The 15137-nt window shown below is 42.9% G+C and overlaps 1 protein-coding gene across 2 annotated transcripts in view; it reads left to right on the top strand.

Annotated features, from left to right (window-relative positions):
- The window catches only part of fermt1 (FERM domain containing kindlin 1), an 86710-nt gene that overhangs the window by 54235 nt on the left and 17338 nt on the right, over positions 1-15137 (top strand). The window contains exons 6-8 of one of the 2 annotated variants that reach the window (XM_072581455.1): positions 890-992; positions 2395-2502; positions 4203-4334. In XM_072581455.1, coding sequence (XP_072437556.1) covers positions 890-992; positions 2395-2502; positions 4203-4334 — 343 coding nt within the window. The remainder of the gene's footprint in view (positions 1-889; positions 993-2394; positions 2503-4202; positions 4335-15137) is intronic. The other variant, XM_072581456.1, reaches the window with a different exon arrangement.

The raw sequence follows: 15137 nt of genomic DNA, 5'->3' as shown, positions 1-15137 counted from the left end.
TTCCTGCCACTGTAATACTGTCCTTGACTAACAATGCCACACCTCCCCCGCTTTTACCACCTTCTCTGTTCTTACGGAAACATCTAAATCCCAGAAACTGCAACAACCATTCCTGTCCCTGCTCTACCCATGTCTCTGAAATGGCCATAACATCAAAGTCTCAGATACCAACCTATGCTGCAAGCTCACCCACCTTATTCCAGATGCTCCTGGCGTTGAAGTAGACACACTTCAAACCACTTTGCTGCTTGCCAGTGCACTCTTGTGACCTTTGAAGCCTTATTTCTGACTTCACTACTCTCAACTTCCTGGACACTGGAACTACAGTTTAGGTTCCCATCCCCCTGCTGAATTAATTTGAGCCGTCTTGTCTGTGTTTCATTTGGTAATCTTGTAAATAAATTCTGTTTTGTTTAAAACTATGTGGTTTGACCAACTGCATCACTCCTGGAATATCCGCAGTACACCTTAAAACAACCAGCAAAGATAGGGTCTGGGCTACTTTCCTGAAATGTTTTGAGGGTGTCTGGCCTGGTCCCTAACAGATGTGAAAGATGACACTCATTATTAATTCAAAAATACCCTTAAAATTATAACTAGAATTGAATTGAAGACAATAGGTGACAGAAATAATAAACTGTTAAAATGTAAGTTGGAATTTCATGAAATATTGTGGTTAATATGCCTTGTTGCAACTTTTCGAATGTAGCTTAATAGCTTTTGGCTGATTTTTAGTAGATAATCAGTTAAGCCAAACAGAGCAAAGGTTGACTATGTGGGTTGCTTTAATACAGTAAATGTGAAATAATACAAAGGCAAACAGCAAAGATTCCACCTCTGGATCTTTCATCATTTATTTACAGTTTCTTTCATTGCACAATTTCTGCAGATGGCTAGATTCATCACGTTCACTGATGGAACAAGGCATCCAGAAGGAAGATAAGCTGCTGTTACGTTACAAGTACTACAGCTTCTTTGATCTGAACCCAAAAGTAAGAGACACAGTCATAATAATCTTTTGAGCATCCCACCACAGTACTGGGAAGATACACAGTAGTTAAGGCAAATGGGAGCATACTATTCAAACAGAATAGATTGTCATGTGTATTTTTAAAATATAAAAGTGAAAAGTTTTATAACTTGTCATACTACAGCGCCTGTATTAATGACATAAGTGATAGATAAGCAGAAAAAAGTAAGGCAGAGTTCACCTGAAATTAATTTCATTTCGGAGAAAGTCGATTAAGACAACAAGCGCTGAAATACCTGGAAGCCGCAGCTGAAGATGACGTCCACACCTACAAGACCTCCACGCTTGGACAAAACAATCAAACCTGGAGACTGCTTCTCCAGGTCAAGGCTGTCACCAATGTGGTACTGCTGCTCCAGACTGGAATACAGCACCTCCGCAACAGGACGAGACCTCCATGCTACACACCAGGATGATACCTCCACACTGGGACTGGACGAGATCACTATGCTGGGCCACTGGGACACCTGGAAAGTGCTGCTGAAGAAGGCGTTGATGCTGGGACAAGACTGTCAAACCTGGAGACCACCATGTCAAGCCAAGACCACCCATCCAGGATGAGGCTGCCACAGCAAGAGACTGCTGCATGCAGTCTGTAGTACAAGGGGAAAACATTTATATATATTCAGGATTTGGAGATTTCGGTGCTGGACTGGGGTGTACTACATTAAAAATCACACAACACCAGGTTATAGTCCAACAGGTTTAATTGGAAGCACTAGCTTTCGGAGCACTGCTCCTTCATCAGGTGGTTGTAGAGGATACAATTCTAAGGCACAGAATTTATAGCAAAAGTTGATTATAGCATAACCTGGTGTTGTGTGATATATATTCAGGTGATTCTCCTAACTAAGGTATTTTTGTAATACAACAAAAACACCAAACTTGCTGCAAAACTACAAGCACAAATTTATGAAGAGGTTCACAAACTTCCATGGATAAAGACCATAATGCCATTACCTTAAAATATTCTATGCAGCACTATTATGCAAAAATTTAATTAATTTGTCTGAAATTTCCATATTTTAGTTGAGCTATTAATTATTTTAAATGGATTTATAACACCGTTGTAATAATGGAGAAAAGAATTTCAGAAGCATGTGTGAAGTATTTGCATGGCCTAATTGCAGAGCCTAGCCTTATTGCTTTGGGAAGAGAAGTGGGTGTTGTACATTTTATTCTCCATTCTCTATCCCATTACTGCCTTTTCAGAATAAGGCATGCAGGTCCATGCTGGAGTTGACGTGATTAATACAGTAGTGGCACATAGCACCAGCTTTATCTAACCCTGTAGTACTTCTCTTTCCTCTGTAACAGAATATCTGTATTACACCCTTAGTGACGTCTCTCTCTCTTACACGCAGTATGATGCAGTCCGGATAAACCAGCTGTATGAGCAAGCACGGTGGGCAATTCTGCTGGAGGAAATTGATTGCACTGAGGAAGAAATGTTAATATTTGCAGCACTGCAGGTAAATGTCATTGTTTAAAGCCAACTGTTGCTACAAAAACCTGTTTCAACAAGGGGGAAGAACATGTCCCGACAGACATCTAGATAACAGACAGGTCTCCGGCAGAACATACTTCGATCACATCTGGCATTCTCAGTTCATATTCTAAATTAGAAAAAAAATCTTCAATTGTCTTGGATTTTCAATCCTTATGCATTCATTGCTGATGCAATTCATTAACAAATGAAGAGCAATAATCAGAAAATGCTGAAAGGACATGGTGACTGAATTTTGATATGATGCTGCCGGTGAAAACTGAAATAACCATGAAGAATTAAAGAAATACAAGAGGATTCTGGAAATCCTCAATGGCTCAGGCAGTGTCTGTGGAGCTAATGGGCTAGATTTGCACCACAGGGTGAGGGGGAATCTCAAGTTGATTGAGCAAAACCGTCTCCTTCGCAGTGACTCCACCTCTGCATTATTTTCATTCTGGGGAGGGGTGTAGGTTGGTCATGCTTGGGGTTGGCATGGTTCAATTCTGTCCAGATTAGAGTGGTGTTGGAAAAGCACAACAGATCAGGCAACATCTGAGGAGCAAGAAAATCGACATTTCAGGCAAAAGCCCATCGACAGTAATGAAGGCAGGGAGCCTCTGGGGTGGAGAGATAAATGGGAAGGCATGGGGCTGGGGAGAAGGTAGCAAAGAGTATAGTAGGTGGATGGGGTTGGGGCTGAAGGTAATAGGTCAGAGAGGAGGGTGGAGTGGATAGGTGGAAAGAAAGATAGGCAGGTAGGACAGGTCATGAGGATGGTACTGAGCTGGAAGGAGCCTGCTACCTGCAGAGGTAGTGCAGCAGTTCAGATATGGCCCTGAAGGTGAGAATGCTGAGAACGGTTCTTAAGATTTTGACCCAGTTTTGTTAAAAACTATTAGGCACTCTCTCACCCAAACTCATGCCACTTCACAGCCCTCGTTCATTCCCTACCTCCTCTCATCCCTCATGCCACCTCCGTTGCTATACATTCAATCTTGTCTGGTGGGGCTGATGTCAGGAGCCAAACGGAGGTGACAGAAATCAATGTCTAAAAAGAGCCTTCATTCATACACACTTGAGACAGAAACTTTTATTCATTGTGAGATATTGTGCTCTAGGTTATCTTTACCAGCTTGCTATATTCATTGATACCAGGTTCCTGTTCATTCATTCATACAATTTCACATGAGCACTGTTTTGACAGGTTTTTTTTTAAAGGGATAACAGCCTTGAATTAATGCAACAACACACCTTTGACAGCCCTCTGTTGTAAAGAATTCCACAGATTCACTACCCTCACAGAAGCAATTCCTCCTCACCTCTCTCTTAAATGTGCAGTCCCTGATTCTGAGATTATGCCCCCCGATCCTAAAATGTCTCTCAATGGGAAACAACCTTTCCACATCTATCCTGTCAAGTCCCCTGAGAGTTCTGCATTTTTCAACAAGTTTGTCTGTCATTCTTCTAAATTCCAATGAGTACACATCCATCCTACTCAACCTTTCCTCATAAAACAGTCTCTCCTTATGTGGTGCCACCTTTGTGAACCTTCTCTGAACCGTGTGCAATGCTAGTGTGTCTTTCTTTAGATACCTTAGTGGAGTCCTTTCCAAAAAAAAAACACACTTAACTATGATCAGTTTGGTAAACATCACATCTTAAATGATTAAAAAATTGTTTCAGTATCATATAAGCAAGCTATCACAATTGTCGGAACCACAAGACTTCACTAATGAGCAAGATGAAGATGAAGTGGAAGCTGCCCTTGCCAGTCTGGAGGTGACACTTGAAGGTGGAAAAATAGACAAAATTTTGGTAAGAAGTCTCATTATTTTGTATAATTTTAATAACCTGTCCAACTGTTTTTGTTTTAAATGGAGGTGTCTTCTCACAATCACTTGCATAACATTTAAATGTTTTTTTATGGATAGGTACAAACCTCGCTCAGTCATAGTTTATTTTTTTTAGATTAGATTCCCTACAGTGTGGAAACAGGCCCTTCAGCCCAACCAGTCCACACCGACCCTCTGAAGAGTAACCCACCCAGACTCATTTCCCTCTGACTAATGAACCTAACACGACGGGGAATTTAGCATGGCCAATTCACCTGATCTGCACATCTTTGGACCGGAGCACCCAGAGGAAACCCATGCAGACACGGGCAGAATGTGCAAACTCAACACAGACAGTCGCCCAAGGCTGGAATCGAACCTGGGTCCCTAGTGCTGTGAGGCAGCAGTGCTAACCACTGAACCACCATGCCGCCCTTATGATATTTTATTCAAAATAGACACGATCTGATATCTTGGGGTCAAAATGCACTCTCTGAAAACTGGGAGTATCGAATGAATTAAGGTAACTGAAAATATAATGCTTCTGTAAATTTTCTAGATCACTAAAGTTGCTATGCTGCTCTCTATTTGGTTCATGTGTGTTTGCTTAACTTGACCATGAAGTCCAGACAGTATTATCCTACCTCATAGAAACTGGAGTACTTCGAAAAAGCAGAACCTGCGATTATGTAGGAAAACACAACGAAGAGGAACAAAAACCTGAATGAGATAGGTGGTCAGCAACAATGGCTTGGAGGTCAATCCTTAATTCTAGGAGAAATACGGTGGCTCGGTGGTCAGCACTGCTGCCTCACAGCGCCAGGGACCCGGGTTCAATTCCCACCTCGGGCTGTGTGGAGTTTGCACATTGTCTGCATGGGTTTCTTCCAGGTGCTCCGGTTTCCACCCACAATCCAAAGACATGAAGCTTAGGTGAATTGGCCATGCTAAATTGCCTGTAGTGTTGGTGCATTAGTCAGGGGTAAATGTAGGGGAATGGGTCTGGGTGGGTTGCACTTCAGAGGGTTGGTGTGGATTTGTTGGGCCAAAGGGCCTGTTTCCATACTGTAGGGAATCTGATCTAAACGTTGATGTTGATAGAATACCAGCTCCATGGCCACCATTTTAAGGCCATCTTTTGCACATTGATAGAAAGGTGACTGAGTAAAATAGATACATTCATCTCAGAAATCTCCAAATCAAAGTTAAAAATGGTCCCTTTACCTCTGATATTCTGTTTCTAGGCCAACAAGTGACAAAAGTTGGGTCTGAATGACAGAGGAGTATGTTTTAAAAATCGAATATAAGGCCTACTCTGTAAGAGGTCTGCTGATTAGAGCCAGAATGCAGGTTCTTAATAATTTATAAACAGTCTTTATATCCAGAGATAAATCTCTGACCGGCATGATGATGCTCATCACCAGTGGCCCAAGTAGGGAGGGCATTGTCACCAATTCATTAAACCTTGCTTTGATATAGTACAGTCTTGGTATCCTGCTGGAAGGTAGGGACCTCTATCTGGTGACTGTCCAACAATCTGAGTGTGTTAAGATATTTTCAAAACCAACCTATTTAGAGATGTAATTACATGCCCCTTGAGAAGGTGGAACCTGAACAAAGGTTTCCAGCCTCAGAAGTAGGGGCACCACCACTGCACCACAAAGAGCCTTTCTGAGTGTGTGGAAATTGTTTAATTAATGACGATCACCCCCGCCCCTAATTAGTGGACATGTGGATGTTTTTTCTTCAAGTTAAAGGAACCGGTTTCCCCTCGGGCTGCCATGAAAAAGGGATCCTATCAATAAAAGGGCAGTGTTAGTGCCACGGGACTGATAACCCAGAACCTCAGGTTTGTGTTCTGGGGATGTGGATTCAAATCTCAACATGGCAGACGGTGACATTCAAGTGCAACAGTTATCTGGAATAAAAAGCTTGCCAATGGCAATTGTTCATGGTCGTTAAAAGCCCGTCTGATTCACTAATACTGGAACCTGCTGTCCTTACCCGGTCTGCTTTACACATGTCTCCAGACTCTTAAAACTGCCCTCTGGCCATCAGGACTAGGCACTAAATAGTGGCCCTGCCCCCAGCCATACCCACATCGTGTAAACAAATGTAATAAAAAACTTTAGTTTGTTAAGTTGCTGTAAATGTCACATACCGTGAATTCCATGTACCGTGCTTGGCTCCTATTAAGATGATTAGTGGACACTGGTATGTAGAATGCAGATAAGCTGTCTGGTTTGGAAACTGACAAGGTACCAGTTGGGTAACCTCAAAGAATAATAATTTGGGATAAAATTAAGTCAAATGGAAAAAAGTGAAAATTATTAAGGGAGAGCCAACGTGGATTTCTTCAGGGAAAATCAGGTTTCTGGAGTTTGTTTAAAGAGAAACAGTATGGGCTAATCAGGCCAATGCTGTTGACATGGTCTGCACGGATAGCTAGAAGGCACTGGGTCCAGTGAAACACAACAGACCTGAGAGCAAAGTTAGGGCTCGTGGAATAAAAGAGATAGTGGCAATAGTGTGATACAAAATTGTCTGAGTGGCAGGGAAGAGAGATTAAAGGTTACTAGGTAGGGGGAAGTTTGTAGCAGAGCTCCCCAGAGGTCAATGCTAGGGAGTCTTGCTTTTTCTGTCATCTACTAATGATCCATAGCTTTGTAATATATTTGCAAAAGCTAGCATAGACATGTTGGTGGGGTGGCAGATAGAGTAATAAAGTCAAGATCCAACGAGCCTGAACTGCTGTGCTCTTCCAGCACCACTAATCCAGTATTTGGTTTTCAGCATCTGCAGTCATTGTTTTTACCTAATAAAGTCAAGAGTCTGACAGCACATAAACAAGTCCTTCAATCCACCATGTCTATGCTGACTAACAAACACCAAACTACATTAATCCCACTGACCCGTCCACAGCCTACAATATGAAGAGAAATGTGATACATTTTGGTGGGAAGATGAAGACAGAATATCAGCTACAACATAGAATTCCGACAGTGTAGAAACAGGCCCTTTGGCCCAACAAGTCCACACTAACTCTCCGAATAGTTACCCAGCCAGACCCATTCCCCCACCCTATTACTTTACATTTACCCCTGACTAATGCACCTCACCTACACATCCCTGAACACTATGGGCAATTTAGCATGGCCAATCCACCTAACCTGTACATCTTTGGATTGTGGGAGGAAACCCACGCAGACACGGGGAGAATGTGCAAACTCCATACAGACAGTGGCCCGAGGTTGGAATTGAACCCCAGGTCCCTGGCACTGTGAGGCAACAGTGCTAACCACTGTGACACCAGAAGTTAGAGGGTACAATTTTAAATGGTGTGCAGGAGTACAGGGCTGATAATGTGTTGCTGGAAAAGCGCAGCAGGTCAGGCAGCATCCAAGGAGCAGGAGAATCGACGTTTCGGGCATGAGCCCTTCTTCAGGGAACTGAAGAAGGGCTCATGCCCGAAACGTCTATTCTCCTGCTCCTTGGATGCTGCCTGACCTGCTGCGCTTTTCCAGCAACACATTATCAGCTCTGATCTACAGCATCTGCAGTCCTCACTTTCTCCTGCAGGAGTACAGGGACTTGGGACCATACATGATGCATTAAAGGTAGCAGACCGGGTGTGAGAGAGCAACTAAAGTATACAGTGCCCTCGTTTTTATTAATAGAGGCATGGAATACAAGCGCAAGGATTAGATTACTTACAGTGTGGAAACAGGCCCTTCGGCCCAACAAGTCCACACCGCCCCGCCGAAGCACAACCCACCCATACCCCTACATTTACCCCTTACCTAACACTACGGGCAATTTAGCATGGCCAATTCACCTGACCTGCACATCTTTGGACTGTGGGAGGAAACCGGACCACCCGGAGGAAACCCACGCAGACACGGGGAGAACGTGCAAACGCCACACAGTCAGTCGCCTGAGGCGGGTATTAATCCCGGGTCTCTGGCGCTGTGAGGCAGCAGTGCTAACCACTGTGCCACCGTGCCACCCACAGGAGGTTATGTTGAAATTGTATCAGACACAAGTTTGGCCTTAGCAAGAGTATGGTGTCCAGTTCTGATACCACACTTCAGGAAGGACATAAAGACATTGGAGAGAGTGCAGAAGAGGTTTATGAGAATTATTCCAGGGATGAGGTGATAACATCACTGGACTAGTAATTCAGAAACACAGGCTGATAGCTGATAACATGGGTTCAAATCTTAACATGGCAAATTATGAAATTTGAATTCAGCAAGCATCTGGAATAAAACACATTGTAACCACCAAGAGTTGTTGTGAGAACCCAGGTTACCAATGCCCTTTAGGGAAGAAAATCTGCCTTACTTATCTGGTCTGGCCTACAAGTGACTCCAGACCAACAGCAATGAGATTGACTTTTTACTGCCATCTGGACAACTGGGGATTGGCAGTAAGCACTGACCTAACCTGCAATGTTCCACATCCCATGAACAAATAAAGAAAAAGTTATGTATTCAAAATCAAGAGAGGTCTGTACAGAATAAATGGGGAGCACATTTTCCTAATTGCAAAAGGATCAAGGACTAGAGGCACAAATTAGTAACATTGGGAATTGATAAAAATAGGAAAACTGATTTGAGGAGAAACATCTTCAAGTGGTTACGAATGCACTGTTAGGGGGTGGGGCAGTGGGAGACTCAATCAAAAAATCCAAAAGGATTTTGACAGTGTGCAAGTTTTCAGGCTAACAGCAGGAAGTGTGTAGCTCCGGCACAATGATCCAAATCACCTCCTTCTGGACTGTAACAATTGTGCGATTCCATTTACATCATGTAGCATTGTCTCTTCGGTTGAACTGTTAACATATTCTTTGTGTTGTTATACTGTGTATTTGATTTAAACAGATTTTGCAGACTGGGTGGAACTATGTTTCCATGAATTGCTGAACAAAGAGTGCACTTTAGACCCATATATTTGACTCATTGTAAGAAAAGATTTCTGCAGACAGTTCAGGCGATAATGTCTGAATTCCAGTTTATAAATGTTTCACTGGAATATAACCTAAACTTAAAAGCTGCACCGTGGTAAGTAATTATGTTGTGTCTGTGGAGTTGCAATCATCTTCTGAATTTTTGAAAGAAGTGACAAGTTTGAAAATATGTTTGGTTCAAAAACCACATTCTTCTTTGGAATTATAGCTAATGCATTTTATGAGTCTTTTCAATGTTATAAACCGCATGCAATAAAATATGAACCTCAGTAAATGTTTGAGTAATTAAATCCTATGCTTGTGGAAGTGAAAACAGTATTTAGGTGGTTTTCCTGATAGAAAACTGAGTGATGAGACTCCAACTTAAATTTCTGGCCAAAGTTCGCAGCTTTTCTGTTTATCACCTGCAGACAGGATTGAAAGAAACTTATAATTAAACTAAGCCTTTCATTCTTGGAAAATATTTCCACACCCCAGTATTTGAAAGTCATGTCTTGCTTGCTTTGAATCCCAAGTCCATCAATCCCAAATACTGCAGTTGTCTACAATAGTTTCTGCTGCTGTTACATTGTCTTTCCAGATAGGATAATTTAACCTAATTAATTTTTCTTACTTCAAGTGGCTGTTTCACAGTCTCCCCTTACCCACACTGCAAGTTGAAGTGTAGCAATTATGATTACAAGTCTATTTCCTATTATTTAATTGTGCAATAGATGGAAACTGCAGATTTTCCATTAATTACTGTGTAAGTTTGAAGAGAAGCATTACATTAGTAGAAGCTTTTTACTTTAGAAAGTACATCCATACACCTAGACTCTTTCATGTCTTTGATTCTGGGGTACTTTAAATCTTGCCCCAGGCTAAAGGTCACACATGCTCTGCTTCACCTTTATGAAGGTTCTTCATAGAGAGTCATAGAGATGTACAACACGGAAACAGACCCTTCGGTCCACTTGTCCATGCCCACTAGATATCCCAACGCAATCTAGTCCCACCTGCCAGAACCCGGCCCATATCCCTCCAAACCCTTCCTATTCATATACCCATCCAGATGCCTTTTAAATGTTGCAATTGTACCAGCCTCCACCATTTCCTCTGGCAGCTCATTCCATACACGTACCACCCTCTGCGTGAAAATGTTGCCCCTTAGGTCTCTTTTATATCTTTCCCCTCTCAGCCTAAACCTATGCTCTCTAGTTCTAGACTCTCCCACCCCAGGGAAGAGACTTTGTCTACTTAACCTATCTGTGCCCCTCATGATCTTATAAACCTCTATAACATTCAGCCTGCGACCTTCCAGGGAAAACAGCCCCAGCCTGTTCAGCCTCTCCCTGTAACTCAGATCCTCCAATCCTGGCAACATCCTTGTAAATCTTTTCTGAACCCTTTCAACTTTCACAACATCCTTGCGATAGAAAGGAGACCAGAATTGCACACAATATTCCAACAGTGGCTTAACCAATGTCCTGTACAGTCGCAACATGACCTCCCAATTCCTGTACTCAATACTCTGACCAATAAAGGAAAGCATACCAAAAGCCTTCTTCACTATCCTATCTACCTGCGACTCCACTTTCAAGAAGCTATGAACCTGCACTCCAAGGCCTCTTTGTTCAGCAACACTCCCTAGGACCTTACCATTAAGTGTATAAGTCCTGTTAAGATTTGCTTTCCCAAAATGCAGCACCTCGCATTTATCTGAATTAAACTCCATCTGCCACTTCTCAGCCCATTGGCCCATCTGGTCAAGATCCTGTTGTAATCTGAGGTAACTCTCTTCACTGTCCACTACACCTCCAATTTTGGTATCATCTGCAAACTTACTAACGATACCTCTTACGCTCACATCCAAATCATTCATATAAATGTTGAAAAGTAGAGGATCCAGCACCGATCCTTGTGACACTCCACTGGTCAGAGGCCTCCAGTCTGAAAAACAACCCTCCACCACCACCCTCTGTCTTCTACCTTTGAGCCAGTTCTGTATCCAAATGGCTAGTTCTCCCTGCATTCAATGAGATCTAACCTTGCTAATCAGTCTCCCATGGGGAACCTTGTCAAATGCCTTACTGAAGTCCATACAGATCACGTCTACCGCTCTGCCCTCATTAATCCTCTTTGTTACTTCTTCAAAAAACTCAGTCAAGTTTGAGACATGATTTCCCACGCACAAAGCCTTGTTGACTATCCTGAATCAGTCCTTGCCTTTCCAAATACATGTACATCCTGTTCCTCAGGATTCCCTCCAACAACTTGCCCACCAACGAGGTCAGGCTCACTGGTCTATAGTTCCCTGGCTTGTCCTTACCACATTTTTTAAACAGTGGCACCACGTTTGCCAACCTCCAGTCTTCTGGCACCTCACCTGTAACTATCGATGATACAAATATCTCGGCAAGAGGCCCAGCAATCACTTCTCTAGCTTCCCACAGAGTTCTCGGGTGCACCTGATCAGGTCCTGGGGATTTATCCACATTTTTGCGTTTCAAGACATCCAGCACTTCCTTCTCTGTAATATGGACACTTTTTAAGATGTCACCATCTATTTCCGTCCATTCTATATCTTCCATGTCTTTTTCCACTAGAATCACTGTTGCAAAATACTCATTTAGTATCTCCCCCATCTCCTGCAGCTCCACACAAAGGCCACCTTGCTGATCTTTGAGGGGCCCTATTTTCTCCCTAGTTACCCTTTTGTCCTTAATAAAAACCCTTGGATTCTCCTTAACCCTATTTCCTGAAGCTGTCTCATGTCCCTTTTTTGCCCTCCTGATTCCTCTCTTCAGTGTATGCCTCCTGCCTTTATACTCTTCTAAGGATTCACTTGATCTATCCTATCTATATCAGACATATGTTTTCTTCTCTTTCTTCACCAAACCTTCAATTGCTTTAGTCATCCAACATTCCCTACACCTACCAGTCTTTCCTTTCACGCTAACTGGAATGCATTTTCTCTGGACTCTCATTATCTCATTTCTGAAGGCTCCCCATTTTCCAGCCGTCCCTTTACCTGTGAACATCTGCCTCCAATCAGCTTTTGAAAGTTCTTGCCTAATACCGTCAAAATTGGCCTTTCTCCAGTTTAGAACTTCAACTTTTAAATATGGTCTATCTTTTTCCATCACTATTTTAAAACTAATAGAATTACGGTCGCTGGCCCCAAAGTGCTCCCCCACTGATACCTCAGTCACCTGCCCTGCCTTATTTCCCAAGAGCAGGTCAAGTTTTGCACCTTCTCTAGTAGGTACATCCACATACTGAATCAGAAAATGTTCTTGTACACACTTTACAAATTCCTCTCCATCTAAACCCTTAGCACTATGGCAATACTAGTCTATGTTTGGAAAGTTAAAATCCCCTACCATAATCACCCTATTATTCTTACAGATAACTGAAATCTCCATGCAAATTTGTGTCTCAATTTCCCTCTGACTATTAGGGGGTCTACAATACAATCCCAATATAAAATACTTTCATATTTCTCAATTCCACCCAAATAACTTCCCTGGATGTATTTCCAGGAATATCCTCCCTCAGCACAGCTGTAATGCTGTCCCTTATCAAAAACGCCATTCCCCCTCCTCTCTTGCCTCCCTTTCTGTCCTTCCTGTAGCATTTGTATCCTGGAACATTAAGCTGCCAATCCTGTCTGTCCCTGAGCCATGTTTCTATAATTGCTATGATATCCCAGTCACGCTCCTAACAACGCCCTGAGTTCATCTTCTTTCCCTGTTAGGCCCCTTGCATTGAAATAAATGCAGTTTAATTTATTAGTCCTACCTTGTTCTCTGCCTGCCCTGACTGTTTGACTCACTTCTGTTCTCAGCTGTACCTGTCTCAGATTGATTTCTTTCCTCACTATCTCCCTGGGTCCTAACCCCCCCACCTTACTAGTTTAAATCCTCCCAAGCAGCTCTAGCAAATTTCCCTGCCAGTATATTAGTCCCCTTCCAATTTAGATACAATCCATCCTTCTTGTACAGGTCACTTCTACCCCAAAAGAGATTCCAATGATCCAAAAATGTGAATCCTTCTCCCATACACCAGCTCCTCAGCAACTCATCTGCTCTATCCTCCTATTCCTGCCCTCACTAGCTAATAGAACCGGGAGTAATACAGATATTACTACTCTCAAGGACCTCCTTTTTAAATTCCTCCTTAAGTCTCTGTAACCTCCCTTCAGAATTTCAACCTTTTCCCTTCCTATATCGTTGGTTCCAATGTGGACAGTGACCACCTGCTGGCCCCTCTCCGAGACATCCTTGATCCTGGCACCAGGGAAGCAACACACCATTCCGGTTTATTCTCTGCTGGCCATAGAAACGTCTGTCTGTACCTCGGACTAGGGAGTCCCCTAACACAATCGACCTCTTGGAATCCGACGTACCCCTCATTGCATTAGAGCCAGTCTCAATACCAGAAACTTGGCTACGTTCCCCTGAGAATCCATCTTATCTAAACAATTCTAAATGATGCTTTACCAATTTATGGATGGTTATTGTCTTTTTACCATAATTCCCAATTCTAATCGTGTTAATATGCTTTGAACGTTGCTTCACAGTAATTTGAGTAATGGTTCAAGATCAATTCTAGCAAAGTCATGACCATTCAACCTAGTTCAGCTTATCTGGTAATGATTGTTAGGTTTGAATCTGGGCACCTGAATCAGTTTTGTATTTCCGAGCAAATGACTGCAGATGTTGGAATCTGTACTGAAAACAAGAAGTGCTGGAAAACACAGTGGGTCAGGCAGAATTCTTGGAGAGAAGGAACAAGGTAAAGCTTTGAGTCTAGATGACTCTTTGGAGCAGATGTGAAATGTTGTGGGGGGCAGCATTTATGCAACAGGTGGGGTGTGGAGTGCTAAGGAGAAAGGGTGTAGATAGTGCCCGTCAAGTGATCGGAATGTGAGAATGGCAGAACAACAGTGTGTCTAACTGTCAGACCGGAAAGAACACCATTCCTGATGAAGGGCTTATGCCCGGAAGGTCGACTCTCCTGCTCCTCGGATGCTACCTTCCCTGCTGTGCTTTTCCAGCACCACACTCTTGACTCTGATCTGCAGTCCTCACTTTCTCCTGGAAAGAACAGTCAGTCCCACTGGAGTGGGGAGAGAGGACATGGGGTGACAGAGAATGTAACAAATAAAGCTCAAAGAAAGGGAAGGAATGGGAGTGAGATCCCAATCTGAAGGTATTGAACGTAATATTTGGTCCAGAAGGTGTATTTCCTCTCAAAGATTTCTCACTCATTTGCAGGTCAGTTTTAAATACTCTTATTCTATCAGACTTTTGCTACTCTTGAACCTAAGGTCTGATAGCATCTGTGGAGAGAAAGCAGAATTAACGTTTTGAGTTCAGTGACTCTTCTTCAGAACTAGTCTAATGTTGCCCTTGGTATCAAGGCTGCATTGTGACTCTCAGGGCCTTGCTGCTATTCAGTGTGTTACAGTGGTCTTCAACTGTGACTTTTTCTTACATTTGCTCTTACCCAAGATGAGTAATTGGGGTGGCACGGTGGCTCACTGGTTAGTACTGCTGCCTCACAGTGCCAGGGAACTGCGTTCGATTCCAGCCTCGGGTGACTGTGTGGAGTTTGCACATTCTCCGTGTCTGCGTGGGTTTCCTCCAGGTGCTCTGGTATCCTCCCACAGTCCAAAGATGTGCAGGTCAGGTCAGGTCGATTGGCAATGCTAAAATTGCCCTTACTGTTCAGGGATGTGTGCGTTAAGAAAGAGACACTCTCATTTACATAGCATTTTTCACAAGCTTAGAATGTCCCAAAGATGCTTACAATCAATGAGGCAGCTTTTTGAAG

The sequence above is a fragment of the Chiloscyllium punctatum genome, chromosome 11, assembly GCF_047496795.1.
Source record: "Chiloscyllium punctatum isolate Juve2018m chromosome 11, sChiPun1.3, whole genome shotgun sequence".
In the NCBI taxonomy this organism is placed as follows: Eukaryota; Metazoa; Chordata; class Chondrichthyes; order Orectolobiformes; family Hemiscylliidae; genus Chiloscyllium; species Chiloscyllium punctatum.
Note: the sequence above shows the minus strand (reverse complement) of the source record. Positions and strands in the feature narration are given on the sequence as shown.